Genomic DNA, 27,770 nt, shown 5'->3' with positions numbered 1-27,770 from the left:
CTCCCCTACACTTTATAACTTTACTCCTACTTTTCTTAATAATGTATCTTTCCCTATATTCTTTTACTTGATTAGACTGAAAGCTTCTTGAGGGCAGTTATAATGTCCTCATTCATATCTACACACCCTACAGTGCTTTAAAGAGTTCTTGTAATACTTGGCCCCTGGTAAATGTTTGTTAAATTGAACTGAACTAACTACATGAGGCTGAGGCTTCGGGGTTTTAGGGTTCACCTCTGCCACTGACTTGCTCTAGAAAAGGCCGTTGAAGTCTTCTCTCTGCTAAAATGGGGAGAGGTACCCTTGTGTAGGCCAATATCATCCCGGATTGAAATAAACATATGAAAGCCCTTTGAACGCTCTGCAATACCTATATACATTATTATTAATATTTTCAAAATTAAGAAATTCTTATTTGGAAAGGAAAATCATTTATAACTATACTTATGAAATTTATCCTCTCCTACCACCTTCTCTGAAGGCAGAAACATGTATTTGTTTTTAACCTGAGGAAATCTCGTGACCTGGTGAGTTAATTACTGAGCTCAAAGTTGAACTTAGAAATTCTTCCAGGAAACTTTTCTCATCTGACTGTGTTATGCTTGCCTCCTGGCCATCTGTAAAGCCCTGGGAGAAGTTGTCATTAAGGATTTACATATATGTTTTCAGATCGTCTTCCCCATCAACTTCCTGTCATCATCACTATCTTTCATTTTGTTGTTGTTCAGGTGGAGACAGAAATCCAGCGTGTCTCAGAGGCATATGAGAACCTTGTGAAGTCATCCTCCAAAAGAGAGGCCCTGGAGAAAGCCATGAGAAACAAGCTTGAGGGCGAGATTCGAAGGATGCATGACTTCAACAGGGATCTGAGAGGTGAGGGAATCACTTCTGAAGCATCAGTCAAGATGGTGAAGGGAACAATAAGGTCCTACTGTAAACAACGAGGTCCTACTGTATAGCATAGAGAAGTATATTCAGTATCCTGTGATAAACCATAATGGAAAAGAATATAAAAAAAGAATGTATATATAAATATGTATAACTGAATCACTTTGCTGTGCAGCAGAAATTAACACAACATTGTAAATCAACTATACTTCAATTTAAAAAAAAGGATGGTGAAGGGAAGGGCTAAGCTAAGGAGCACATGGCGAGGCTTCTAGGTCTTGTCCAGCCCACTAGGATAGTCAGCAAATTGCAGAGCATAGACCAGGCTAGGTTTTTGTGACTACAATAGTGTCTGGTCCTAAGCTTTCTTAATCAAAGTGGGATGCACTGATGTGTGAATCAGACAGTATCCCTCCTGGGTCTCCTGGACCCACTTGGCCTGTGCCCATAGTCTGTGTTACCTCTCTTCCTTTCCAGGTTTAAAGATTTTGTAATAACTTTGATGATTTTTTTTCCTGGTGAATGAAATCTATCATATATTCAGGGATGGATTCCTTGGTTGGAATTTAGAAATCTGCACTAAGGTTTTGTCAGTGAGGAGTGAAAGTATTAAAGTACTCACCTCCTCCTTCCCCGTCATGGTCTAGTATGGTTTTTGGGATCCACATTTGCAAACCTATATCTGTGTCACCCCTTCTTGTGTAACAAGAAGAGACAGGCTTGTTTTGCCCAAGATCACTGTTTAGAGGGCAAATAGCATGTGCTTGGAAGTTTGTCCTTAGGGCCCTGTTGATTGTCTCCAAATTCCACAGAGCGTCTAGAGACGGCCAACAAGCAGCTTGCAGAGAAGGAATATGAGGGGTCAGAAGATACCAGAAAAACCATCTCTCAGCTCTTTGCAAAAAGTAAGTCTGAAAGCTTCAGCTGCAGGTATTAATATGTGGGTGGGAGTGAGGTGTATGAAAAGGTTACACAGTTCTATTTAGCCTTCTAGAACAGCCAGGGCAGAGTGAATGTCATCTAAGGATTCTTTTTCCTGTTCAAGCATGAAGTTGGGAGATTGTGTTCTTTTCCTTCCGGCCAAGAAGGCTGCTTGCTGCAACATCTAGTCACATCAACATAACTCCTTCTGTATTGAAACAGAGAAGCCCCTTGGAATCCCTGCTTTTTGTCATGCTAGCTGAAAAGGACCTTGATAAACTTGGGGTCCCTTAATATTGAAGGGATTTATCATTGAAGGCTGCATGTGTTGGCTCTGGAAGAGATGGGATTAACATGCAGGATTAATGATTAGTGCTTAGAATACCCAACTTGTACCTGGGGCTCCCTTAAACACCCTGTATTGTATCATATCATTCCATGTTGGGGGATTGCAAGGGTAGCTGGAGGGAGACCACTGCTAAGGCCTCAACTAGTGACTCTGGTGTGGAGTTGGAGGGTGTGGGGGAGGGCAGAGCTATGTCTTCCTCCTAATAGTGTTTCCTTTGTCTGGAAATACTCCTAGGACCCTGACAATGAATTAATCTTCTTCTTTATCGGGTCCCTAATGGACTCCACCCAGCTAGACAATGCCTCATTCTTTCCAATTGCCACAGTAAAACCAGCAATAAAAACTACACAGTGGATTGAGTCCATAGGGAGAGTGAATTTCGGGGAAAACAGATGATCTACCCTGACTCCGGCAGATGCCCATAGTTGGTATCCCCTACCCCTAGCCTCCACCAGTGTGGTTCCCAGCTGGAGGGCGCTTGGTGGGGACTTGTCAGGCCCCATCTTTGCTGGGCCTCCACATGACCCTTTCAAGTCATTCCATGCGGCTTCCAGTCAGCTTTTACAAGTTGTTTGATCTTCACTTAACAATATCTCCCTCCCTTCCTGGGTTGTTCTCTTGTGCTTTGGCTTTAGAACTAGGGCTTTTTTTTTTCTTCCTCATTTCCCTGAGCCTCCTGTTCCTCTGTCAGTATGTCTTAGAGAAAGGAATGTAGTTTTTCTGGTGTCATCAGTGTTTAGTGTAAATTGTTGTGAAGTTGCTTTTGCAGTGTCACAGTTACCTTGGAAGCCACTTCACTGGTGGAGAGGGTGGCAGCCTCCCAGCATAAAACAAAACAGAAAATGTATGGATTCTTGGCCCTGGATCTGCTACTTCACACTTCTCCCTGCATGGAGATGGTATTTCAGGTGTCCTAGGAGTTCTGCTGCTGGTTTATAAAATGTGGTAATTTAGTAGGTCAAATTGTATTCACAGCAGGGTGAAAGACTGTCAAATGGTTCTAGAAGGGAAAAGTGGACTCTACCTAGTAGGCAGGGAAGAGGACATGACTTTAATTTCTTTTGCCTTTGGGCGTCAACAGGGCGCCACAGGGTTGGAAGTATGTCAGGAGCCAAGAAAGCCCTCTTGAAAAGGCCCCCTAAAGAGGCCAGACCAATGCAATCCTAAGAGAAGGCCGTGTGGTACAGTACAAAAAGCTTAGAACAACCTGGCCTTAAGTGTGGGCTCCACTACTTTCTCTCCAACTGTGGGACCTGGTACAAGTTACTCAAGCCCTCAGAGGCTCTGTTTTCTCATATGCACGATGGAGAAGAGAATAATACAACACCTGCCGTGTATGGTTGTTCTGAGGATTAATTTATTACAATACTCGGTATGCAATAAGTATTCAACAAATGTTTATTTCTTCCCAAGGTACATCTGAATAGATATGTAAAGTCAGAGTGGGAAGGAAGGTGAGGCTGTCCTATTAAAGTCTTTCCTACAAACTTATATATCAATGTCTTGAGAGGAAGGGCACTCTACCTCCCAATGAGAATCAAAACCTCTCATTTGAGTTTCTGGTATGAGGTCTGTCCTAGTTAAAAGGAGAGGGACCTAGAAAGGCATGAGGCATAACTACATGTGTCATGGTCATCTGTAGCTACAATGTGATCATGGATTGACCTCAGTTAGAAAATCATGTTAGTGAGTAAAGGGTGGGATTTGCGGTTTTATGCATTTTATGAAATACCATTTTTATATCAATTTAATATACTGTCATGAGGAAACAATGGGGAAAATTTGTGGAGGCTCAATTGCTCATTGGGCAAGACAAGACTGAGAAATAAAATTGAGGAGACAAGCGTACCTGTTCTTCTGACATATGTGTGTGTGTATGTGTATGTGTGTATATTCTTCTTTGTATAATACCTTCCACAACACTTTTTACATCTACTTTCTCACTGCTTCTGCACAACCACCATTGTTAAGTGACTTCTGAATTTATACAGCAAGTTAGTGGTAGAGCCAGTGATAAGAGTCCAGACCTTGGTGTCCTGGTTCTTGTGGCTGTGTGTGAGAACACTAGAGCGTCTAGTAATGGGGATTATTGTCAGTTTTGCTCAGGTAAGGTTTTGAGCTAGCTCTGGAATGGCAGTATTGATATTTCATGTCCTGATAGATAAGGAGAGCCAACGGGAGAAGGAGAAACTGGAAGCGGAGCTGGCCACTGCCCGTTCTACCAACGAGGACCAAAGGCGACACATTGAAATCCGAGACCAGGCCCTGAGCAACGCCCAGGCCAAGGTGGTAAAGCTGGAGGAAGAGGTATGTGTAGTTTCCTCGGGTAGCATATGAGCCTGAGGGTAGAAGAGCTGGGGAACCAAGGGCACTGGGGGCCCCCCACTTTGGCGAACTGGCAGCTGCATCATCCCCCAACAGGAAGGTACCATCTGCTACTTCTAGTTATAACTGTGCTGATGTGAGTAGACTTTGATTTGTTTTTTCTTCTCTTCAAGTTCCTTCTTTTTGCTCCAGATTAGAAAGTCACCAAGGTCAAGGATAAATTTTCATTTGCTCATTCATATAATAAGCTAAACACCTGCCTTCCCTAAGTTCTGACTGTGTACCTAGCCCTGCCTTAAATTAAGCCTATGACAGATTATATATATATATATATTATATATATATACACTTACATATGTATACACACACACACACACACACACACATATATATATATATATTCCGGATATTTTAAGGTACTCCAAGGATGTTGAAATCAGAATGGTCCTTGTCTCCCCATGCTCAGTGGGAAGTTGGTCCTCTCAGGCAAAAAAATGAATCTTGAGGGCTATGCCTCTTGTTGGATTTATTTTGCAGATTGATTTTTGAATAGGAGCAATCTTGGGGTGCCTGGCACAGGATGGGATCCAAGGACCATTTACAGTTTATGGTAGGCCAAGAGCTCTGCCCTGGCTCTTACTGGCTAGGTTCTGGAATGTAGGTATGTGGTAGGGTGAAGTTCTCAGTTATTTGTGTGCAAGGACGGAGCCTTTCCTTGACAAATGCAAGGGCCCCCAAACTACTAAGCATCTGATTAATATGTATCTGATTACTCTCAACGTAGATGTTACTCAATTGCAACACTAAGCTGTGTTTATATGAAATAGAGGGAACTTTGCTGCTGGCCTGTCATTCATTAATCTTGGATGTCAGTTGTCATTGTATTGGAGTACTACTAGGTCTTAGATGTTTTGCACTTCAGGGAATGGGTATATTCCAGCAAAAAAATGATGCTAAAATGTAACTTGGTAAAGAAAATTTCACATCTCACTGACTTGTCTATTCTAAAATTGGAATTGTTTTAAAAGAAAAAAATAGCCTCCATTATAAGAAGCTGAACTCTTTATAAACTTGAGATTACAAAAAAGTGTTTAGTGACCAAACCTTGAGCATTCTGGCTATTGCAGGTGAGGAGTCTTTCCTACTTTCATTCATTGCCTGCTTCCTCTCCCTTAATAAGAATGTCTAGTTCTTAAAGATCTCCCGACTTACAGATATCCTTTGATTTCTTTTGTGGGTGTTAACACACTTGTTGGAGCTATATTGTGGTCTCATGCTTTTCTAGTAGGTGATGCCATCTAACCTATGATGTCCTTTAACCTGAATTGCTTAATTGTTAAACTTCAGGTTGTATAAAGTCAGGCTGATGTCTGCTTCATCAGTTGTCTAGATCAGAAATACTGCCAAGTTGCTTTATTGAAAATGAGGGATACTTGTACATGCTTGGTGTCCAGGTCTTAAGAGCTTAGCACACCCTTTAGCCAGCCCTTCACCATACCTCATATATTCCCTTCTTTTCCCTTTTTGCAAGGAAATGACAGAGTAAATTACAGGACAGGGATAAGACTGTATTCTTTTAGAGAAGGGAAAACTGAGAGACCCGCTGAGTAGTTTGCTGGTGGTCACATGGCAAGTCTTGGGCAGAGCCAGGAATAAAACTGGAATCTCATGACTCTTCATTCCCTAGACCCTGCTGCCTGTCTCCCCGTCTGAATCATCCTTTGGTTCCACTCCCAAAAAGAAAATGTGGGCGCCTGTTCAGATTTAGTAACCTCTGCATCTTTTAATTTGAAAAGAAATTGCTTTACCCATTGGACCCCTGTTTTTCAACAGACTATGAGAAGCTTGTCTGGACTGCTTTGAGATTGGGGTATATAAACAGCCCCACTGCCCCTCCTGGAAGGGTGCCCCTCCAGTTGGAGATAAATGGAAACAAAGATTCTGCAACCATCTTGGTTTGCAGTGTCTGAGGGCTCAGTGGTAACTGGTTGTTAATCGTGGAAATAGTATACTTGTATGGAGAGGATCTTAATCTGTAGTTCCCACCGGGCAGCCCTCACTGAAACAGTTGCCTGACATATATTTCTGACTTCAGACTTCTGAGGCTTTCCTGGGAATTTGTTCCAGAGATTTTTAGTTATTTTCCAAGGCCCTGCTCCAAAATATGTAGATTTACAATTTAAGGAAGAAGCTCTAAATATTGGGCTAGGATTGAATGATGGCATCTAGTGGTCAGAGATATCTCACATGAACTCATCAATTATTGTTAATTTTTTAGTCCTCATCCAACCTGTTCTTTTGCATGGAGTCTAGTCGTTGGGAAATTCTGAGTTGCTGTTGCTAAAGGAGGCGGAACCTTTGATGGGGAGAGCAAGCTTCTACCCAGTGGAATCAGAGGCAGAGGCCATGTAATGCCTTCCAGACTCTCAAGCCAGATCACCTCTAGCACATATAGGGGCTTTAAACCACATCTCAGGGAAAATCCACAGATTCCTATTTTCCTTTTCATTTTAGTAGCCTATCAGAGCTGAGTCTGCTCCTGGGTGGTATTTGTCCTATCTCCTCCATAATATTCAAAGGAAAACATTCTTTTCCCTTATCTTCAAAGACAGGAATTGATAACTGAAGTTTTGCTTTTTTGCTGTGACTCAACCCCCACTAGGTCTCATTTTTCCTGGGGTAAAATTTTTAAGTACAGAACGTTTAGGAGGTATTTAAGGTGAGTAGGTAGCCCTGGAACTAATCTGGTAAGGTTTCTTCATTGTGATTCCTTCACAAAATTAGTGAGCATTTCTAAATCAATAAGAGTATTCACAAATAGAAAATATATCCCTCTATCTGTTGGAGATGGCTCAAGTCAGGTCATGTTGGAAGGCAGAGGGATATATCAGATGCCTGCCTATGTCTCATAGAAACAGATAATTTAGTTATGGCTTACAAATGGCACCATGCATTTTCCTTAGAAGTTCTTCTAGGGAAAACCTCTCTAGTCTACTTAGCAAATGAGAATTAGGGGAACTTTTCCAAATTAAGCCTTTATTCTAGGGAGTATATTCTTAGCCTACTAAGTGCAAGGCCACTCAGGTTTAACTATTTTGCATTGCATCGAGATGGTCAGGTTGACACATATATTGACTCATTATGTTGTACACCCGAAACTCATGTAATGTTACAAGTCATTTATATCTCAATAAACAAAAAAAGATGGTTAGGGAACGGTTATGACTACTTTAATGGTCTGAAGACTCTTGCATATATTTATGTCTTTCTCTTTACAACGTCCTCATTTAGATACTTTTCCTAAAATCCATTCCATCTTTCTAATCCTATTAAGTCTTTTTTTTGCCCATGACACTCAACATTCACTGTGCTCTAAGCTCTATACAGAAATGGTGCCTCAGGCTTACAGAGAACTTTCTCCCGCAATCACAACTTCCTTCCTCTTCCAAGTTCAGCACAGATTCTCTCACAGACCCTGCTCTGCTGACCTCGAGGGATACGGTATCTTGCTGAGAAGGGGATAGCACTCTAAAGAGCAGATCTGTTTTTTGGTGATTCACTATAATCCAGGTCTTGCCACCAATCTACAGCTTATGCAGCAGGAAGCTGGCTGGCGTAAATGGTGCCTTTCCATCCCTGCCCTTATCTTTCGGGACACGTAGGTCCTGTTGAAGTGGAGGTTCATTAAACTCCAAGTCAAAAGAATTCTGTGTCCTACAGCAACCATGGTATTCTCGCATTCAAAGAGACCTCCCTCTGCCCCCCACTAATTTGACCTCACTGGAGAGTTTTGACAGATGCCTGGCATATCCACTCACAAGGCTCAAGGCAGCCCAGGCTTCTGGCCGGCTGCTGTCTTATGATGATCCAGAGCCGAGCCACTGCTTGGGTAATTGTTTCAGGGATGGTGGGAAAAAGGCCCTGGCAAGATCAAAGAGGGAAGATGCTGCGGGTGGGCTGCTTACTGAGCAGAGTGCATAGGAAGGGATAGAGCGGAATGTGGGAGGGCTGGCAGAAAGAGCCAGTGAGCCTTGTTCTTTGGCTTTAGGCTAGATTGACAGCCACAGAGATTCAGGGGAAAAAAGGACCCAAATGTTAACCTTTTCTCAACTGCAATGTCTGGTGCAGACATTTAGACATTGCAGTGAAATCTCTTAGTGGCGGTGCATTTTCCAGAGTCATTTTGCCACTCCTCTCAATTCTCCAAAACTAAATTCATATTGTTTCACCTCATTTCCACCATTATTCTTCATGGTTCATATTTTCTCTTATTTCTAGATCTCTTGCCATTTATTTGATTTGTCTCTTTGGTTTTAGAGATACATCATTTTCTGTTATCACACCTATCCACACAGCACAATAACTAGTCTCCTTCTTTGCCAATATTAGAGGAAGATGTCCTAGGCATAGACATTTATATGTCTAATCCAAAATAATCCTCAAACAGTAGGATTTTGTTGGTATAGGTAAAACTCATACAATTGTTATAATGGATTATAAATGTGACAGAAGATCTGAGGGTATGAATTATGTGTGCATTGAGAGTATTGATAGGAATTCAGATAAAATACATATCTACCCAGGAATCTTCCAGAGTGTTCTGTTGACTTATTTGAAGGGCATTTCATCTAAGGATGACTTTTCCCATATTTATGGCAGCATATTTTCTTTGAAGTAGGTATTGCTCCACTCAGTATAAGAAATTATGTTCCCCACCCCCAATAGAGGTGGAGCTACTTCTCAAAGCTTGATTTTCTCAGTTTTTCCTATGATTTTGGCTTTTGAAATTCCCAAATTGAAAGTCTCGTGTATTTTTCTTTAGCCTCCTTAAGAGAATGAACTCCATTCCCTTGGTAGCAAGTTTCTAGGCGTGGTTTTTTTTTTTACTCTTCAATTCTTTTAATATCTACCAGAGGACCACAGCTTCTTGGCAGTGGACACAGGCAACTTGCTAATACCAGGGTAGTGTTACCAAATTGCTTCAGAGGGAACTCTTACTTGGAGCCGTGGGCTCCTGGGCAAGGCTAAATAAGATCAAATGGAAATCACTGAAGGCTCATGGAGTAACATATAACTTAGTTGTATGAAGGAGAGGAGCAAAGAAAGTACACTTCAGTTGTGACATTTGTGACACCATAAGTGTTTGGAGTTCTGGGTGATAGAAGGGAAGATGAAAATCAGACATAATGAAGGATGGCCTCTGTGACACTGGACTTAGTTCTGTATTATTCGTCTCAATGTCCTTTAGTCATCAGAGTGTGTGTATATGTTGGTGTTCATCTACCTAATAATAGTAGCCCACCCCCTCTATCCATATTATATATTTTTATTATTTATTAAGACTTTACTTTTTTAGGGCAGTTTTATGTTCACAGCAAAATTGAGGGACAGGTACAGAGACTTCCCCATATACTCATTGCTGCCACATATGCACAGCCTCCCCTGTTATCACCTTCCCCCACCAGAGGGGTACATTTGTTACAGCTGATGAACCTACATTGACACATAATCACCCGAAGTCCATAGTGTACATTAGGGTTCACTCTTGGTAGTATACATTCTGTGGGTTTGGTAAATGTATGTAATTATATGTATACATCATTATGGTATCATACAGAATATTTTCACTGTGCTAAAAATCCTCTGTGTTCTGCCTATTCATTCCTACCATGTATTTTTAACCTTTCAAAAATATTTCCAAATACTTACTACATCCCCACTATGAAGCTTGGAAGTTTCAGTAGAGTAGGAAATTAAAGTGCAGACAGTTTATACAGTTAGTAATACATCTAGAAGAAAACCCAGATCTCTTAATTCCAAAATATCCCATACTATGCTTTGTCCACCAGTGAATAAATGGAGAAGGTTGATGATTAAATCACTTCCTTACAAATGGCTGAGACAAATGGGTAGCTTTAGGGGCCCTAGAGGTAATTTTGTGTATAGCCATCCTTGAAAAAATAAATTCGAAAGACATCTGCAGTTGTTGGAAGGAGGGAAGAGATGCCATCACGTGGTATTCATTTGCAGGGATCAGATTTTCCTGAGTCAGAAGGGGGTTAAGAGATCTGCCAAATGCTTGGGAATGGGTTCAAATTATTGCAGAAGTGCAATGGAAAAACATGATTGATTGAGCTCAAGAGTATTTGCTCTATTCTTCAATAGGTTGCCTTCCTGCTGTTCTTCCTCCCAATTTTATGACTCCCCTTTAAAAACTTATCTCTTAATAGGAATGATCTGAAACCCTTATCTTGACTTTCCAAGCAAAGTGAATACATTTATGAATGTGTGTGTTTATTATTTTTATATTTTCACTGTTACAGCTAAGCTATGCTCATTCTTGTTTTTGTATTTGACAGTTATTTAATATTAACTGGTCACCAAGAGTGTAGTGAAAAATGAACTAGATCTATAACCTAAGAGAGATATGAAGGAAAATAGAGGGCCCTATCCTTAAGTGGCTTATGGGATACTGCCCTTCAATGGGGCACAGACTTTGTCTTGCCTCCCATTGCATCACTACTGCTCTCAGATGTAGAATAGGGCCTGATGTGTGATAAACATTTAGTAAATATCTGTTGAATGAATGAATCCACACTTGAACAAAATCTTATAAAATGACTGCTAATAGAGTGCACGTTATAAGAGGCTCTAGGGAAAAGCAGCAATCAGGGTCAGGTAAGATTATTCAGGAAGAACTCCTTGAGAGTTTACTGATATGGTGAGGAAGGATGAAGAAATGATCAGACTAATACAAAGGTTGATCATTTGCATAGTAGGCCTGGTAGAATTGTAAGGCAGTAGGAGCCTAGAACATTGACAAACGCATTTCTAAGAGGCATATCTAGGATGGACAGGGGACAATGAGACAGTAGATCAGGGGGTGAATTGAAAAATACCAAGTGGTTTAAAATATGGATGAGAAAGAATAGCTGTGGTCTAAAGAAGTGAGAGAGGAGGTGTAAAGTTGCCTTCGATATGTAGTAGGTACCTAATCAATAGTAGTTCAGTGGATGTGCTAGCAGTAGATTGCTTTTGTTCTTAAATAAGGCAGTGCCATAATGTTCTACTCGAGCAAGTCTGTTATAGCAATTGTATGTCAGATGGACTGATTGTGCGTGTGTGTATGTGTGTGTATTCATCTGTGCATAGGTGCTTGTGTGTAGATGGGAGAGGGCAACAAAGTAAGAAGATCTATTAGGTTATTATTCTAATCATTTAGTTGTGAAATAAGGACTTAAACTATGTAGGCTATGAAAATGTAAGGAAATGAAAGAATATGAGAGATGTTATTTAAAATTAAGATATAGTGACTGGATTGGATATGGTGGTCAAAGGAAAGAGGGAAGAAAGGACAATAATTCCAAGATTTGGAGACTGAAAAAACAGGATAAATGATTATAATGGCTGAACTATTGAAGGGATAGCAGTTTGGATAAAGATGAAAGCACATTGGGGCACATTGTTTCAGAGTGAGAAATCTTGCCCTCAGCTAGGGGTCTGGGACTAAAGAGAGTAATAATAACATTAAAATATGAATATAAGCAGTTGTGAGAATTGTGGCATGAAGGAAATCTCCAGTAGTGCTGAAGTGGAGAGCAGGGTTTCTCAACCTCAGCATTATTGACATTTGGGGCCAGATAATTCTTTGGTGATAGTGATGGAGGAGGCTGTCCTGTGCATGGTGGGGTGTTGAGCAGTATCCTTGGCTTCCAGTCACAAGATACCAATAGCAACCTACCCCCAGATGTAACAACCAAAAATGTCTCCACACATTGCTAAATGTTCCCTGGGGATAAAATCACCCCCAGTTAAGAACCATCAGTATAGAGGTAAAAGAGTAAACTACCATAGATTGGACCTTTGGGGTATAGCAGGAGATGGGGATGAAATTGGAAGGGAAGGTGGGTCTAAAAGATCAAGACAGAAAGTAAGAATGATTTAAGGAACCATGTTAGGAGAACACAGGTTTAGGGAAGCTAGGGAAGGGGGGTTTTGACAGGTTTTTGAAAATTGGCATTTGGTAAGAAAATTTAAATGGATGGAATGAGTTCCCCCATTCACTGAGTATCTAGAGGGAACTCGGTTCTGGCTTCTTCTAGAGATCTGTGGATACTTGTCTCTACACCAGAACCACTACCTTGGCTTTAGAAACTTTTCAAGTGAACTTTCACTTCCTTGAACACTAAAGGCATAGAAAAACAAATCATCTAGAGCCCATGGAGAGTACACACCTTATGTGATCTGTCTCTTACATGTACATACACACAAACGAAGGCAGGACTTTTATGGGTTTTTTTTTACCTCCAAGAATATACCTATATAGATTTCTAGGATCCCATTTTGTCCAGTCCCCTTAGTTACTGGTCAGTGTTGAAGATGAAAAGGGGAAGCTTAGATTCATAAAATATTTGTGAATTGAAAGACTATTAGATAGACATCTGTCTATCCTACTGTTGCTGGTTTTTTGTTGCTTTTTTTAAACTTCTTAAAACCTAGTGGGCAAGGCGTTCCTAAGAGAGAGAATGCCATATCCAAAGGCAATGAGGGCTAAAATACGAGGGGGTCCTCGGGAACCTAAAGTTATTTAACCATGCTGAAGTGTCAAGTGTGAAAAGATGATGGAGTGAGGTAAGATGGGAAGCCCATTCTTTAGGGCAAAAAGACAAAGCACAAGAACATATATACAGTAGACCCTTGAACAACACTGGTTTGAACTGTGTGAATCCACTTATATGCAGACATTTTCAGTAGTAAATACTATGGTACTACACGATCTGCCACTGGTTGAATCCCTGGATATGGAACTGTGGATATGGAGGAACCACATATATGGAGGGCTGACTATAAAGTTATACATGGATTTTCGACTGCAGGGAGGGTCAGCACCCCTAACCCCCATGCTGTTCAAGGGTCAACTGGATATTCATATGTATCTTCAAAGATGTAACAGTCTTTTTCTTGAAATTTTTATGTAGAACCCTCATTGTAAAACACATAAAAGTGGAGCCACTTGCTACAACTCACCCATTGTAGTGGCTTCTGAAGCACTCCTTAGAACAGTAGGACTGTGGAACACAGTTTGAAAATCACTCCAAGGGCTGGCACCTTATCTATAAAGGAGCAGATAGTACATATTTTCAGTTTTGTGGACCGTAGAGTTTCTTTTGCAACTGCAACTGCTCAACTCTGCCATTATGGCAGGGAGGCAGCCCTAACCAATAGGTAAATGAATGGGCATGGCTGGATTTGGCCCACTGCTGACCATTTTGGTTTGCTGACCCCCCAAAACCCCCGTCATTTTTTTTTAACAAATGGGGACTCTGAGGCTGAGAACAGGGAAGCAAATTGCTATTAAAAACAGAGCTAAGACAAGAACCCAAGTCTCCTGATTGCCACCTTGTTCCTTTACCTTTCAATTTGCTGTCAAATAGAAATCCCTGGGGTGGGCGTGTGTGTGTGTGTGTGTGTGTGTGTGTGTGCGCGCGCGCGCATGCGTGTGTGGCAGGGAATGAGCTCTGCCTAAGTGTCTTTAGTTAAACAGTACCTTTGACTATAGGTAAAGTATCTCTCACAAAGTGGAGGTGCTCTCTAAATCGTGTCATTTTGAGAGAATATGGTGTCCTTGCAGCTACTCAGTACTCTCTTCTAATTGTATCTCCAGTGAAAGGCCTTGCCCTATAAAGATATCTGAAGCTCTGTTGCTTGAAGGGTTTGAGGCCTAGTGTTATATGTCTTCCTGGGGAAAAATAGCTGTGTTTTTAATGTCTTAATTGATGTGTTAATTAGAGTTATTGAGATAATGAGAACCATGTCAAGGCTATCTGGAATGAATGTTCAATGTTGAGAGGACTAGAGTATGTGTGACTTGGGATTAACTTTTTCTTTAAAAAAGAAAACTCTGTGCACGTTTTGTGCCGGACACTCTACTAAGCACTTCATTTGTTATCTCATTTGCTCCTTTTAGAGGTATATCAAATTATCATCATCTCTATGTTATGTATGAATGAGTAAAGGGAAGTTCAGGGAGATAAAGTAGCTTTCCTCAGGTTGCATACCTAGTAAGTGGGGAGCCAACATTTGGACTGGGGTAGCCTGAGGCCAGAGCTCATGACCTTAACGATTTTACTGTATGGCCTCTCTCTTTACCTAGAAGGAACCATTGACATTTCTGATGGCATTGAAAGGTGAAGTTGGGGATCTAGGATGTCTTAATTACTGAGCTAACATTTGAGGAACTTAGCACAGGAGATAAGTTTATAAAAGAGAGGCAGAAAAGGGGATTTACCATAATGAAGGAAAAAGTGAAGCATATAAAGTTCAGGATAGTACAGGTGTTAATAAGCCGCATAGACCTTTGTTCCTTTGTATGTATAGATGAGATCTAGAAAACATAGAATATGTAACTTAGAAGATAGCCTGCTTTGTGGATTGCATCTTTATAGGGTCTTGCACTGGTAGCTTCCAACAGTTGTCCTTTTGTACCCTAAATTACCTAGGTATCAAGCATTTACTAGGTGATCTTGGTGTTTATGGCTGAGCTGCACTTTTTCTTCGTCCTGTATATGGGTATTGTGATTCATAATTGGACATAAAGTTAAGAGATTCGTTAGGGAAGATGTAAAAGTTTCCCTCAGAGAAAACTATGATAGGCAAAGCGTTTGATGAATTTTTAAATTATCTGGAAAAATTCCTGGGGATTTGGATATTATGTTGTAAAATCTTCTCTTTTATTAAAAGTTATTTTGGGGACCTTAATTTCCATGACTCTTGGTTTTAATATCTGCAAATGTCCTTGATTTTCCATACTACTAGATGGTTATTTGGATCTGCTGACATAATAGATTGGCACTTTGCACAATAAAAAAAAAAAGATATGCAAAAAAAAAGGAAGTAGAAGAATTATGCCAACAATAGAGGTCCTGGTACCTTGTGGAAAATCATCCCAGTGGCAAAGCACGATGGGATTTTCCTTGGCCTGGTTTGTGGAAGTTGTCTGACTTGTGTGACTATCTTCAGCCAACTCAGAAAACTCTCTGGGCCTTTACTGCTTTTCCCTTCCAGACAGTTGGCTCAGTGACTTCCACTGCTGGGGATTCCTTAGCTAAGACATTGAGGATTCCTTTCTCAAGAAAGGCAGGGCATAGAGAAATACACCTAGTCCTGAATGCTTATTTTTCAGTTCTCTGAGCTTACGTTGCAGTACTTTACCATCAAGGCAAGAACTGCATACTATCTAACTTTAATTGCCTTTAACTATAACTCCCGTAAGCCTCAGTAATTATAGTTAACACTGTCTGCATTAACATTGCACTGCTCCCCTAGGGTTTTCAGAGCGATTCACAAATAAGTGCATTCAACTTTAAATAGCTCATCAGGATTATAGAACCCAAAAGGCAAAGGATGGAGGATATTTCCTGCTCTCCAATTATTCAAAGCTTAGCAAATAGGAAGGCAGAGGCATCCATGGCCTAAAGGTCTTGATTGCCCTAGTCAGTGTTATTACAAATAGTCGCATATCCCAGGAAAGAAAGGTTTAAGCTTATTGAGAGGATGAGAATGGCAATTTTTGTTTCTTTTATTAACTAGGGAAAGGTCTAATGGATAAAAACATTTAGACTTATAACTCACCTCAACTGGTTTACAAGGCTAGATTGAACTAGGCCTTGGAATGAAAGGAAATGTCAAGAAGTGTAGCGCGAATTTTTAAAGTTTTCCCAGTCACCTAGGCAAGGCATAATGCAAGTCTGGTAGGAAAATATAAGTTTTCTTCCACCTAGAGAAAGTTCAGCAATTCTAATTTGGAGAGAGAGCAGTTATAAGACAAGGAGAGTTTCCGCATTAGCACATGCCATTGCTGTCTGAGTGGACATTCTAGAGAGCAGTGATTTGGACACATTACCACGAAGGTCTTACCTGGTTTCTGCAATGAGGGTGTCAGGTTGGTTCTGCTGGTCTGGCCCCAGCTAAATGGATGTGGGCAGTGCTGGTAAAGTGGGTAACCTCTTACATTGCAACTGTCTATCTAGGTATCTCAAGGGCTTGAGAATTTGTTGGAAAGTTAGAGTTGAGCTGAATTCTTGAATTTCCTTTGGACCATGTTATCAATAATATTTTCACATTTAAATCTTAATAATGAGAGTATCCCTAACCGCAGGTTTCACGAAAATAATAATAACAGATGTGACCAGCTTGGAAGAATTTCTACTTTAGAAAGAGTCCATGCGTTGATTTTATTAGCAAGAGAGGCACCCGCACAAGTATTATAGGTATGAAGAAGCACCATCTGCTCATTCCTAACAATTTGGGAAGGCTGCACTTTCCCCTATCTTCTTAGGTGTTGAGGGTATGTATGCCTTCTTTAAAAAGCTCTGAAATTCTCTTCATTCCTTCATTTCAACGGAGTCGGGGATTTACCATGATGGGATTTGCCTTGGAAGTTACAAGGGTACAAAGAACTCAAACTCTTAGTCCCAACCTGCTTCTACCTTTGTTTTTGGTTATGGTTCATAAGCTTGCAAAGAGGCAGAATCATATTTGATCTCATTTAGTCTTAGATTTGATTCATTACTTTGCATCTTTAGATATCTTTAAAGGTCCCAGAGTGATAGTTGAGAGATTACGGTCCAATGTTATCAACTCAGGCTCATGAGTGAGGCAGAAATCGCAAGTGACCTGTGTTCTTTTAATAAGAACTGGGGGAGGGGGCAGTGCTGGTCAATAAGGAGACTAAAGATGAACCATTGCATGGCAGCTTCACTTTTTTTTTTTTTTTTTTTGGCTACACCGCGTCTTAGTTGCAGCATGCGGGATCTTCATTGCGGCACGCGGGATCATTAGTTGCGGCGTGAGGGATCTAGTTCCCTGACCGGGTATCGAACCCGTGCCCCCTGCATTGGGAGCGCAGAGTCTTAACCACTGGACAACCAGGGAAGTCCCAGCAGCTTCACTTTTGAGGAGCAGAAACATTCCAGGAGAGCAGTGATGATTACATCGAGTAATTACCAGGACTGTAGAGTTCAGAAAGACAATTCTGGCCTCCCTCTACGTGCAGCAGTTGACCACCCTTTTTCTCTCACTTGGAGAGGAGACAGCTATATAAAGTGGGTAGGCTTCCTTTCCATTCCGAATTAAACTCTTCTCCCTGGAGAGCCCCCCTTTTATTTTTTTAGCATTCCCCTACTATAATGACCAAAGTAAGATATACCCTCTCCCAGAATATTACAATTTATAGAGTGAAGAAGAGCAGAGGTGAGGACATCCATAAATGGGAATCTTAAGAGCTTGCCATCTAAGACAGACTCTACTGATAGAAATAGACTTGGGGAAAACATAGAGATGGGGAAGGAGGGAGAGATGAAAAAGGAGCTCGTAATTCCTATCCCTTGAGACATTATCTGTATGGTAAATACAAGGCAGCCCGATACTCATGAAGGACCTTCTTGCCATTCATGCTTTTCTGGAGCTGGACAGGAAGAGATCTAAACACAAGGCTGGATTTGGGGGCTGTATAACTGACCCTGTTGTTCTCTTTCCTTCTATCTTGTAATTCTCCCAACCTGGATTTTCAGCTGAAAAAGAAGCAAGTGTACGTAGATAAGGTGGAAAAGATGCAGCAAGCTCTCGTACAGCTCCAGGCAGCGTGTGAAAAACGAGAGCAGCTGGAGCACCGTCTCCGGACACGACTGGAGAGAGAACTGGAATCCCTCCGAATCCAGCAGGTATAGAGAACGTCAAGAAAATGAGATTGCTCCTGATTGCTTATTTGTCAGATAGTGTCTGACATGAGAATCCAAAAACACACTCTTACTCATCTTCAGGTTTTTTGCCCCAACTGATCTTACTCCAGGGCGCCTCCCAATTGTAAAGATGAAGTTGGCTTCCTTAGCTTCCTATCGCAGCAAAATCCTTAATGCCTATAAGAAGTGAAGATACTATACAGATAGACTCCTGGACATTTTAGGATTGGAAATGGTCTTTAGAATCATTTGGCCATATATCTCCTCATTTTTAGATGAGAGAAAATCAAGACCCAGGAAAGGTGGCATGACTCCCTTAAGGTCATACAACAAGTTTAGGGGCAAGGCAGAGACCAAATCCTAGATTTTTAATTTCCGTTTCTATGGAGAACCATGCTGGCCGGCAGGGCTAGTGATTTTTAAACCATTGATCCACTTTCTGAGCAGCACGACCATTTGACACGGCAGGCTCCTTTCGTGATCGAGAGTCTCGTACTCAAGCCCGAGGTAGAAAGTCCTATGAATTCCCCTTGCTTCTGAATCGGAATCCAAACTGAAGTGGCTTGGGCAGTAATCCTTTCCAAAAATGAGGGCTCTTCAAATGGGACTCAGCCACTGTGGTCCTAACTCATTAACATCTGGGGTCTCGGCATCTCCTCCAACAGCGCCAGGGCAACTCTCAGCCCACCAATGTTTCAGAATACAATGCCGCTGCACTGATGGAGCTCCTTCGTGAGAAGGAGGAGAGGATCCTGGCCCTGGAAGCTGACATGACTAAGTGGGAGCAGAAGTATTTAGAGGAGAATGTGATGAGACATTTTGCTCTGGACGCTGCGGCCACCGTAGCTGCTCAGAGGTAAGTAGCTGGCTGGTAGAGCCCCTGAATGAAGGGCAGGGGTGGTGTGGAGAACAGAAAAGTGACTGATGAATAGACTTTCCAGTGTTTTTTTGCCCATAATGTTGTTTCTTTTTTCTCAGTTTCTGCTTAAGTGTGTGGTTTTTGTTTTTTTTAATCTGGTTATGCAGAGACTGAACAACTGTGGGGCAGAGGGTCCAGGATTTGTAAATTAAAGTTACTGACGAACTTACTGGAATCATAGTTCAGCTTTCTTCAGGAGCCAGAACACTTGCAGATGGGATCAACTGAACGTCCGCACACCTCCTTCCCCAAAGCCTCAGGTTCTTTCAGCCACATGTGTAGGTTTCTTTGCTTAGCCCCAGGACTGGAATGGAAGTTTCTCCAGAGAAATGCCACTCAGAAACTAAATGTCACTCAGGAGTGGCTACTGCCATTTGATAGCTCTGGCTTGTCCAAGGTATGCCAAAGACTGTGCTGAACATGAATCCATCCCTGCCCTTTGAGAAGGTCTATATTTGAAGCCCACATTCTCTGTGCCTCCAAGTTCATCACATGTAAGCAGTCACATTCCATTTGGTAAGGGAGAGAAAGTGGCAGGAGGCGTTTTCATTTTTTGCCCTTTATGTGTTCCCCTTTTCTCATTATAAACATTTATTATTGCTCTTTGGAGGACACAGTGCTCTTATCCAGTTTGTCTCGCTGCTGTTTGTAATCATCAGTTGGGAAAGAAACAAAAGCTAAATTCAAATCAGGAGATGATGTGGATTGTTGGAGATACAGACAGGGCCATGGTCTGGAGTTGGGTCTCGAAAGCAGGCTATAGCATATTGCACCCAGATAGGTCTCTATCCAGAAAGTTATTAAAAACCATGGCGTTGTTTTTAGCATTCTCCTAAATGCGGTGAGCCGGCAGAGCCTGGCAGCACTTGCCAGACTTTGGGTTGGAATATGTGTGTGGAGGAGGCAGTGGATACATTTATTTTCGAGTCCTTCTCATCCCAAATCAGAGGAAGGTCAATGCTTAAAAGCTGGACTGGTGGTTTGTAAACGTATTCCCAATTCTTCAGGAAGACATCTTACGTTTCTCTAACATGCTCTGTCTGTCTCCAGATACCCCCTATAAACCTTAAACAGATTGAAATTGCCTGTGCCTTGATTTTGAGGTCCTCGTGGGCTTAAGCTTACCTGTCTTTTTTTTTTTTTTCTGAGAACGGTGTGCTCAGTCCATGCCAGTGTAGTAATAGAGTGCAGAGAAGCCCCAGCTGGGCTGGAAGATGGTTGATAAGTTTGTAGGCAGCTTAGAAGCAGAACGAAGTGTAATGTTAGCTGTTGGTTCCCAAGAAAACACCTGTGCCCAGTGCTTGTTCAGAGGTTATTCAGGAAACCCTAACACTGACAAAGAGGTGCAGGGCATTTTGGTCATCTTTGAGCAGAAACTTAGAAAGATACAGCTCATGAAAGTGTGCGGTGTAAGAAAATGTTGGAAAGCCAGGGTTCTTGGTGCTGGGAAGTTCACTGTTGAAACTGACTTCAGAATAGACTCCAAGTCAAAATGCAGGAAAGCTAGGAGGTTGTCATTTGGGGGCCTTGTATAAAGAAACTACCCCTTTCCTTCCTCCCTGGAAAGTTTTGAATATTGGGAGAATCCCCTTTCAGATGGATTTCTTTCCAGAATCTGTTGGCTCCCATAAAATAGATTTAATTTAAATTGAATTCCTTTAAATCACCAGGTAGAAAGTTTCCATGCAATCACTGTTTTCAGTAAATGCTTATCATTTAATATGGTAAAAAGCAGTCAGTTCCCACCTAATAGGAACACTTTGTAATAGTTTCCCGGACAAACATTCCATATCTGGACTGTGTACCTTTTGATGCCTATTAATACAACCCACAGAAAAGACTGAGAGATTGTATTTGAATTCCTGTAAAATGAGAGAATTGGACTAGGTGATTGTTCCAGACCCTTCCATTGCTAAGATTATACTATTTTTCCAAAGATTTGCTTCTTATGCTCTGCCACGGAGATTAGTTTCCTTCTCCTCCTTTCTTTCTTTCTTTATGAGATTTCAAATTTGGAAAGTAACATTCAGAAAACTTTGTTTCAGAACCTGTGGGCTCTTCTGCCTTCCATTCCAACATCTCTTCTTGCCATTTCTTTTCTGTCCAGTGATTTCACTTTCCCTCCTCCCAACCCTAAATGTACTGACCAAGGTTCTGTTCCTCACCCCTTTCTGTAGTAAAGGCTTTATATTCTATTTTCTTCCAAAATAATTTTTAAGTGCCTAGGATATTGGCTGCAGATGGAAAGTGCTCAACATATGTTTGAGTAATGAAGGAAGGAAAAAAAGGAGAAAAAAGAAAGAGGGCAAAAGGAAGAAGTAAAAGAAGAAAGGAAATGCTTTCTAACTCTATACAACTTAAATCCTTAAATCTAGTGCCACATTGTACCAGCCTGCTCAGTTTCTGTGTATTCTGCTTATTATTCTGAGATATTAAGTATCTCAAACTTAATATATTTGTAAAATAATAGCTCATACATAAATAATAAGTTGTGCAATTAGGAAATGTTGCTGGGGTCATACAATGGTAGTTGTAGAAATTTTTCAATTGAAGTACTATTCACATATTTAAAAACCACTTATTTTAAGTGTCTGGTTTGGTGAATGTTGGTAATTATATATAATAATGTAGCCACCACTACCGTCAAGATAGAGGACACATTCTAAAGTGCCCTTATGCCCCTTTAACTTGATCCCCTCCTCCCATGCCTGACCCCAGACAACATCTGTTGTCATTGTAATTTTGCCTTTTCTAGAACGTCTTATAAAAAGAGCCATATAATATGTACTTTTTCTGTTTGATTTATTTCACTCAGCATGATTACTTTGAGCTTGCTCTAAGTTAATGCGTATATCAATAGTTTATTCCTTTTTATGGCTGAGTAGTGCTCCATAGCATGGATGTACCACAGTTTATGCATTCACTTGATGATGGATATTCGGATTGTTTCCAGTGTTTGGCCACTGTGAATAATAAAATATAGATTTTTAATATAGGAATAGACATCTGTCTTTTCTCAGGTGAGAAGACATATTGGGTTATCTGTTTTATACCCATTCCGGCATTTTGATTCTGTGAAGCATCTCTTGTCAAAGGGAAAGCTATCAATGCAAGAAATCACACGTAGTGTTTACTATATAAGTACGCTTCTAAGCGCTTTACAGTTATTGCTTATCTTCACAATAATTCTTTGAGAGAAGTACTGGTATCCATTCTACAGATGAGGAAACTGAGGCACAGACAAATTAAAGAATTCCCCTAAGATCACACAGCTACTAAGAGGCAGAAGAACCAGGACTTAAATCTACATTTTTGACACCTTGAGTGCTATATATACTCTGCTGCCTCCCAGATAGGATGATTTCAAAGATGGTGAAATAGGGAGTATTACCTGTTCAAGAGTTACTATTTGAGGCTTATTATTTAGTTTCTTAGACTATTATAAATAATCACAAAACATGGCCTATATTATAACTTCATATTATTGTGTTCCTAGAGTATTCCTCTCCAGATGCTTAATGTAGATGAGGGAAATTACTACCAAGTAGGAGTTCATCTCAGAAGAACTGATTTGGCAGTGCAGATCTTTAGTTTCAGCTCACAAATGGTGATTTATTTCCGAATAGCAGCAAAAAGATAAAAAGATAACACACCCAATCAACCAGTAATTTATTTCTTTGCATTTACTGAATCAGGTTGTTACCTTTCTCTGAATGTGCAGTGTTTCACTTTTATTTGGGACAAAGTAAATCTGGGAAAGAAGGAAGTAAAGAAAGGGAAAGCAGAAGGTAGAAACTGGTCACACACGTGACGCATGTCTACATAGTCTTGCGTTGTGGAGGCCTTTCTCAGGTTCCGTCCCCTGCTTTCTTCTCATTCTACCTTCTGTCTTAGTTATCTTGTTCTCTACTATAGCTTCAAATAGTAACTCTGACATCTCTAAGATTAAAGTTAGAATTTTCAACAACTTGTTGGATGGATATTGTCATATGGCTATCCATAAGACACTTTAAGTCCACTGTAACTAAAATCAAAACCCATTATAGGGCTTCCCTGGTGGCGCAGTGGTTGAGAGTCCGCCTGCCGATGCAGGGGACACAGGTTCGTGCCCCGGTCCGGGAAGATCCCACATGCCGTAGAGCGGCTGGGCCCGTGAGCCATGGCCGCTGAGCCTGCGTGTCCGGAGCCTGTGCTCCACAGTGGGAGAGGCCACAACAGTGGGGTCCCCCGCTCCCCCAAAAAAAAAAAAAAAAAAAAAACCATTATAGGCATTTTCCAAAAAGAAAGAAAGTTCTCCTTGGTTTCCTATCACAGAAAACGAGCAGTATGCCATCTTTTCTAGTCATTTGAATTAGAAACAACAAAGTCCTCATTCATTCTTCCCTCTCCCTAACACCCACATTTAAATAGTCTCCAAGTTCTAGCAGTTCTGCGTCCTGTAGCCTGTTTCCATTTCCCTTGCCACTTCGCCGGGTCCTGTTTTCAATATCTCTTGCTGGGATTATAACCTTTCTGACTGGTCTGCCCAATTCCAGTATTATGGCCCCTCTAATCCCTCCATTACATTTCAGCAGAGATAATGCTGTCTTCCTGAACCACAGCTTGGATCATTTCATTCCCTTTGAAAAGCTCTAATAAGCTTCACTGCCTATTGGAATAAAGTCCAAACTCATTTCTGTAATAGTTGATTATTTACTTTTTTCCCCTCCCCTTGCAAGTTCCCTACAGTCGGGGACTAGTCTTATCCATGTCCATCCACTCTCCGGCCTCCCAGGAACTTCAAACACACTGCTCCACTCATGGTTGAGTTCCCATTTTAAATAAACAAAAGGGTGCTACCGATAGGAAAAAGATGGACTTGAAGTTTAAAAGGCCGCTAGATGTTTTAATTAGGAGGTCATGGGTGACATTCTAGAAAGCAGTGTAAGTAATGTGACGGGGATAACTTCATCAGAGGAAGGAGACAGAAGATGACTGGAGGAATAGTTGCCAGAAACCATTCACTTAAGAATTTGAGGTGCAGGATAGTAATTCAGGGATAATGCGGTTTGGGGTCTGTAGGTTGTCATTTCAAGCCCAGCATCTCTCTACTGATGTGCTTAAGGGTAGGCTCAGAGTACTGGAAGTTAGCAGGCCAAGTTACTCCCTCAAATGCTGTGCCTGCTTGCTTTTGCTTAAGCCATTGCTCAGTAGCCCCAGTCTTCTAGAAGGAAGATTGATGTTGAAGGCCGTCCTGGCAGCTCTGTAGGAATTCACTAAGTGCCCCACATTTTCAGGCTCCATTCCTGAGGAGTTCACAGTGTCCATATCAATTAGCTGGCAGGCCTCTGTGTCCCCAGAATGGTCTTTTATGCAATGAAAGTGGCTCCCCCAGGGACAAACCGTACGCTCAAGTCCCCAGTGTCCGTAGACACTGTGCACTTTTAAAAGAGGCCTGCCTCTGAAGCCTCTGCCATCACATTGGAACTCTGCACTGCAGGGATCGCCTCCAGGATCATACCAAGAGCTGGAATTCATTCAGCTCATACTCTCTTGTATGTTATTCTCTTTCTACCTACACTTTTCTCTCTTAATAATAACTTGTTGAGTGTTTTTACTGTGCCTGGCACTGCATGTTTTACATGCACACTTTCATTTCATCCCTCCCAAAATCCCATGAGATATAAGTATAATTATTATCTCAATTTTGCAAACAAGGAGCCTGAGGCTTAGAGCAGTTAACCCAATTCCTGAGCTCATAGAGTTTGTTAGTGGCAGAGGACTAGGGAAAGTGGAACTTGACCCTGGCATGGCCTATAGTCAGGGCCTGTGCTCTCAACACTACACAATGCTGCTTCCTCTTGGGTACTTTGGAACACAGGGGCCATTCCCAGTAGGACTACAAGCCAGTGAACTGCACTAGAGCAAGTGTAGAATTCCGAGATACTAAAATATTTTGAATTTAGCAAATGATGAAAGCCACTGGGGTCCTTTCCCTTCTTGTTCTCCAGTTATTTCACCATTCAAATGAATTGTTTCCACCTTGCATATAAGGTGAAGCATTTTGGGGAACAGTAGTTTTGCAGAAGCTCACCAAAATTCCCCAACTTTAATACCAACTTTCTGCCTCTTCATTTCCCTGCTCCTTCACAGCCATCTGCACTGGTCACAATCTCTATGCTAACAGGACATAACCAGCTGCCAGCAGAAGAGATGCCTGGAGTTCTCCCACAGATCCTCATTCTCAGAGGAAGTATAATGCAGCAGTGCCAGTTCATTGTTTCCTCAGCCTATAGTCTGGTTTTCTTTAAGACCAATATAATTACATCAACATTCTTCCTAAACTCGTTTTCTTTCCCTCCAAGTTACTCAAATGCGATCCAGTTTTCTTTCTTCCCTTCCCTCTTTACTCTACCACTAGTTCTAAATGAACTAAAGAAAGATGCATGACGTCACTTATCAGGAGGGTATAGGATTCCCATTATGTGTTTGACTTGTGCTGTTTAAACATCAGCCTTGCCCATGGGTTACATCCTTTCCCCTCCTCTCCTCTCCTCTCCTTTCCTCACTTCTCTTCTCTTCTCTCTCTCTCTCTCTCTCTCTCTCTCTCTCTCTCACACACACACACACACACACACACACTCTTCTCCTTATTAATTACCCCTTGAGTTAATGGCCTGAGACACTTTCAGATGGAACATGATGGTCCCTCATGCAGTTGGGACTCTGGCAAGAGATTAGTCACTTAGTTGGGGGAGACTCATTGATTTGGCACTTGAATGTTTCAGATATAGCTTAGATAGGAATCAAGGGGCACGGACTCAAAGGCCCTGCTTCTCACTCAGCTCCCATGCCCTACCTGAACTTGGCTATTGACATGTCTAGAGTTCATTTCTAGCAAACACTCAGGTGGAGTTACTGCTGTTGAATGTAGCAATAGCTCTTTGGTACTTTCTCTGACTTCCTTCAAAGTCTAGCCTTTTCCCCTTCATGACTGTCATGAGAATAAAGTGGGCATATCTCATATGTAATATAAATAATCATATAAAGTGGAAATATGAATATCTTCCTATTGCCTGGTCATGATCTACAAACTTGAAGGGACTTTCTGCCAGAGGTTTTGGGAGGGTGTCTCTCTAGTTCTGAAGGCAAGCCTGTGCACTTCTCATAGAATTCATCACTGACTTTTGCACTTATGTCTGTCAATAACCTCTTCTAGCTCTGAAAGCTGAACCTTCCCATCTTGGAGATTCTTATCAGTAAGTCACCCGGAAACCGACCTTTCCTAATAAGTTTGATTTCAGTGTAGGGCCTTCCAGCCTAAGGCTTTTGACTTAGGACAGAGATTTTGTTGCCCTCCCGTCATTATCACTGCCATTTTCCTTCCCAGGGACACAACAGTCATCAGCCACTCTCCTAACACCAGCTATGACACAGCTCTAGAAGCTCGCATCCAGAAGGAGGAAGAAGAAATCTTGATGGCCAACAAGCGTTGCCTTGACATGGAGGGCAGGTAAAATGTTGATCTGGACTCTGGTGGATCTGAGAAGTTGATATGGAGACCAGATAGGTCAGTAGGGAAGGGCAAGCATCTTCATTCACAACAGGGGGACCTGATAATGCAGCCTCCCCCAACCCCTGCACCCCTGCCAGCCTGTTATTTAGGATTTGAGATGCAATGACCTTTACCTTGATCATTCCCACTAACTCTGGAATTCCAAGTAACACTGCTTTTCCCATTGTCCTTGGTAAATTGCTTCCATATGCCCTCTGCCAGAACTGAATTGTTGGTATTTGCACTCTGAGGTATTCTTTCTAGCATTGCACCTCAACTCTGTGGTACAGCAGAGTGCTCGGTAAAAGAACATCCACTCAGGGCTTCCCTGGTGGCGCAGTGGATGGGAGTCCGCCTGCCGATGCAGGGGACACGGGTTCGTGCCCCGGGTCCGGGAAGATCCCACATGCCGCGGAGCGGCTGGGCCCGTGAGCCATGGCCGCTGAGCCTGTGCGTCCGGAGCCTGTGCTCCGCAACGGGAGAGGCCACAGCGGTGAGGGGCCTGTGTACCACAAAAAAAAAAAAAAAAAAAGAACATCCACTCAAACTCGGAGATAGGGCATCTGATGTCTCTTACAAGCGCGTGATCATTTACTTATTAGCCGAAGTAGCCCATTCTTAGAAGTTCTCATCTTCTCACTGACTGACTCATCATTTCCATTGACTCAGATTCTTCACTAAGGTACCCACTACATCAGTTTACTCTCTCATATACAGCCCTTCTTTTCACAGATACTTTTCTTTGGCTTCCTAAGGTTTAACTGACAACTCCTGGATGTTTCTCTGTGCCCATATGGGTGTGCATTAAAAATTGTTGCACACTGTCTCTTGTCTTACAACTCAGAAATAAGTAGACCACCCCCTAATCAAAAATATAATGGGGGCTTCCCTGGTGGCGCAGTGGTTGAGAGTCCGCCTGCCGATGCAGGGGACGCGGGTTTGTGCCCCGGTCCGGGAAGATCCCACATGCCGCGCAGCGGCCGGGCCCGTGAGCCATGGCCGCTGAGCCTGCGCGTCCGGAGCCTGTGCTCCGCAACGGGGGAAACCACAACACTGAGAGGCCCATGTACCGCAAAAAAAAAAAAAAAAAAAAAA

At 41.8% G+C, this 27,770-nt stretch overlaps 1 protein-coding gene across 3 annotated transcripts in view; it reads left to right on the top strand.

Annotated features, from left to right (window-relative positions):
- The window catches only part of AMOT (angiomotin), a 60,662-nt gene that overhangs the window by 28,767 nt on the left and 4,125 nt on the right, over window positions 1-27,770 (top strand). For all 3 annotated transcript variants that reach the window (XM_027089473.1, XM_027089471.1, XM_027089472.1), the window contains 6 exons: window positions 729-873; window positions 1,701-1,793; window positions 4,320-4,465; window positions 18,055-18,204; window positions 18,888-19,078; window positions 26,511-26,633. In XM_027089473.1, coding sequence (XP_026945274.1) covers window positions 729-873; window positions 1,701-1,793; window positions 4,320-4,465; window positions 18,055-18,204; window positions 18,888-19,078; window positions 26,511-26,633 — 848 coding nt within the window. The remainder of the gene's footprint in view (window positions 1-728; window positions 874-1,700; window positions 1,794-4,319; window positions 4,466-18,054; window positions 18,205-18,887; window positions 19,079-26,510; window positions 26,634-27,770) is intronic.

The sequence above is a fragment of the Aethalodelphis obliquidens genome, unplaced genomic scaffold (assembly GCF_003676395.1).
Source record: "Aethalodelphis obliquidens isolate GAN/ISIS:26980383/991018 unplaced genomic scaffold, ASM367639v1 scaffold66, whole genome shotgun sequence".
NCBI classification, from domain to species: Eukaryota; Metazoa; Chordata; class Mammalia; order Artiodactyla; family Delphinidae; genus Aethalodelphis; species Aethalodelphis obliquidens.
This window is presented reverse-complemented; position numbering and strand designations above follow the sequence as displayed.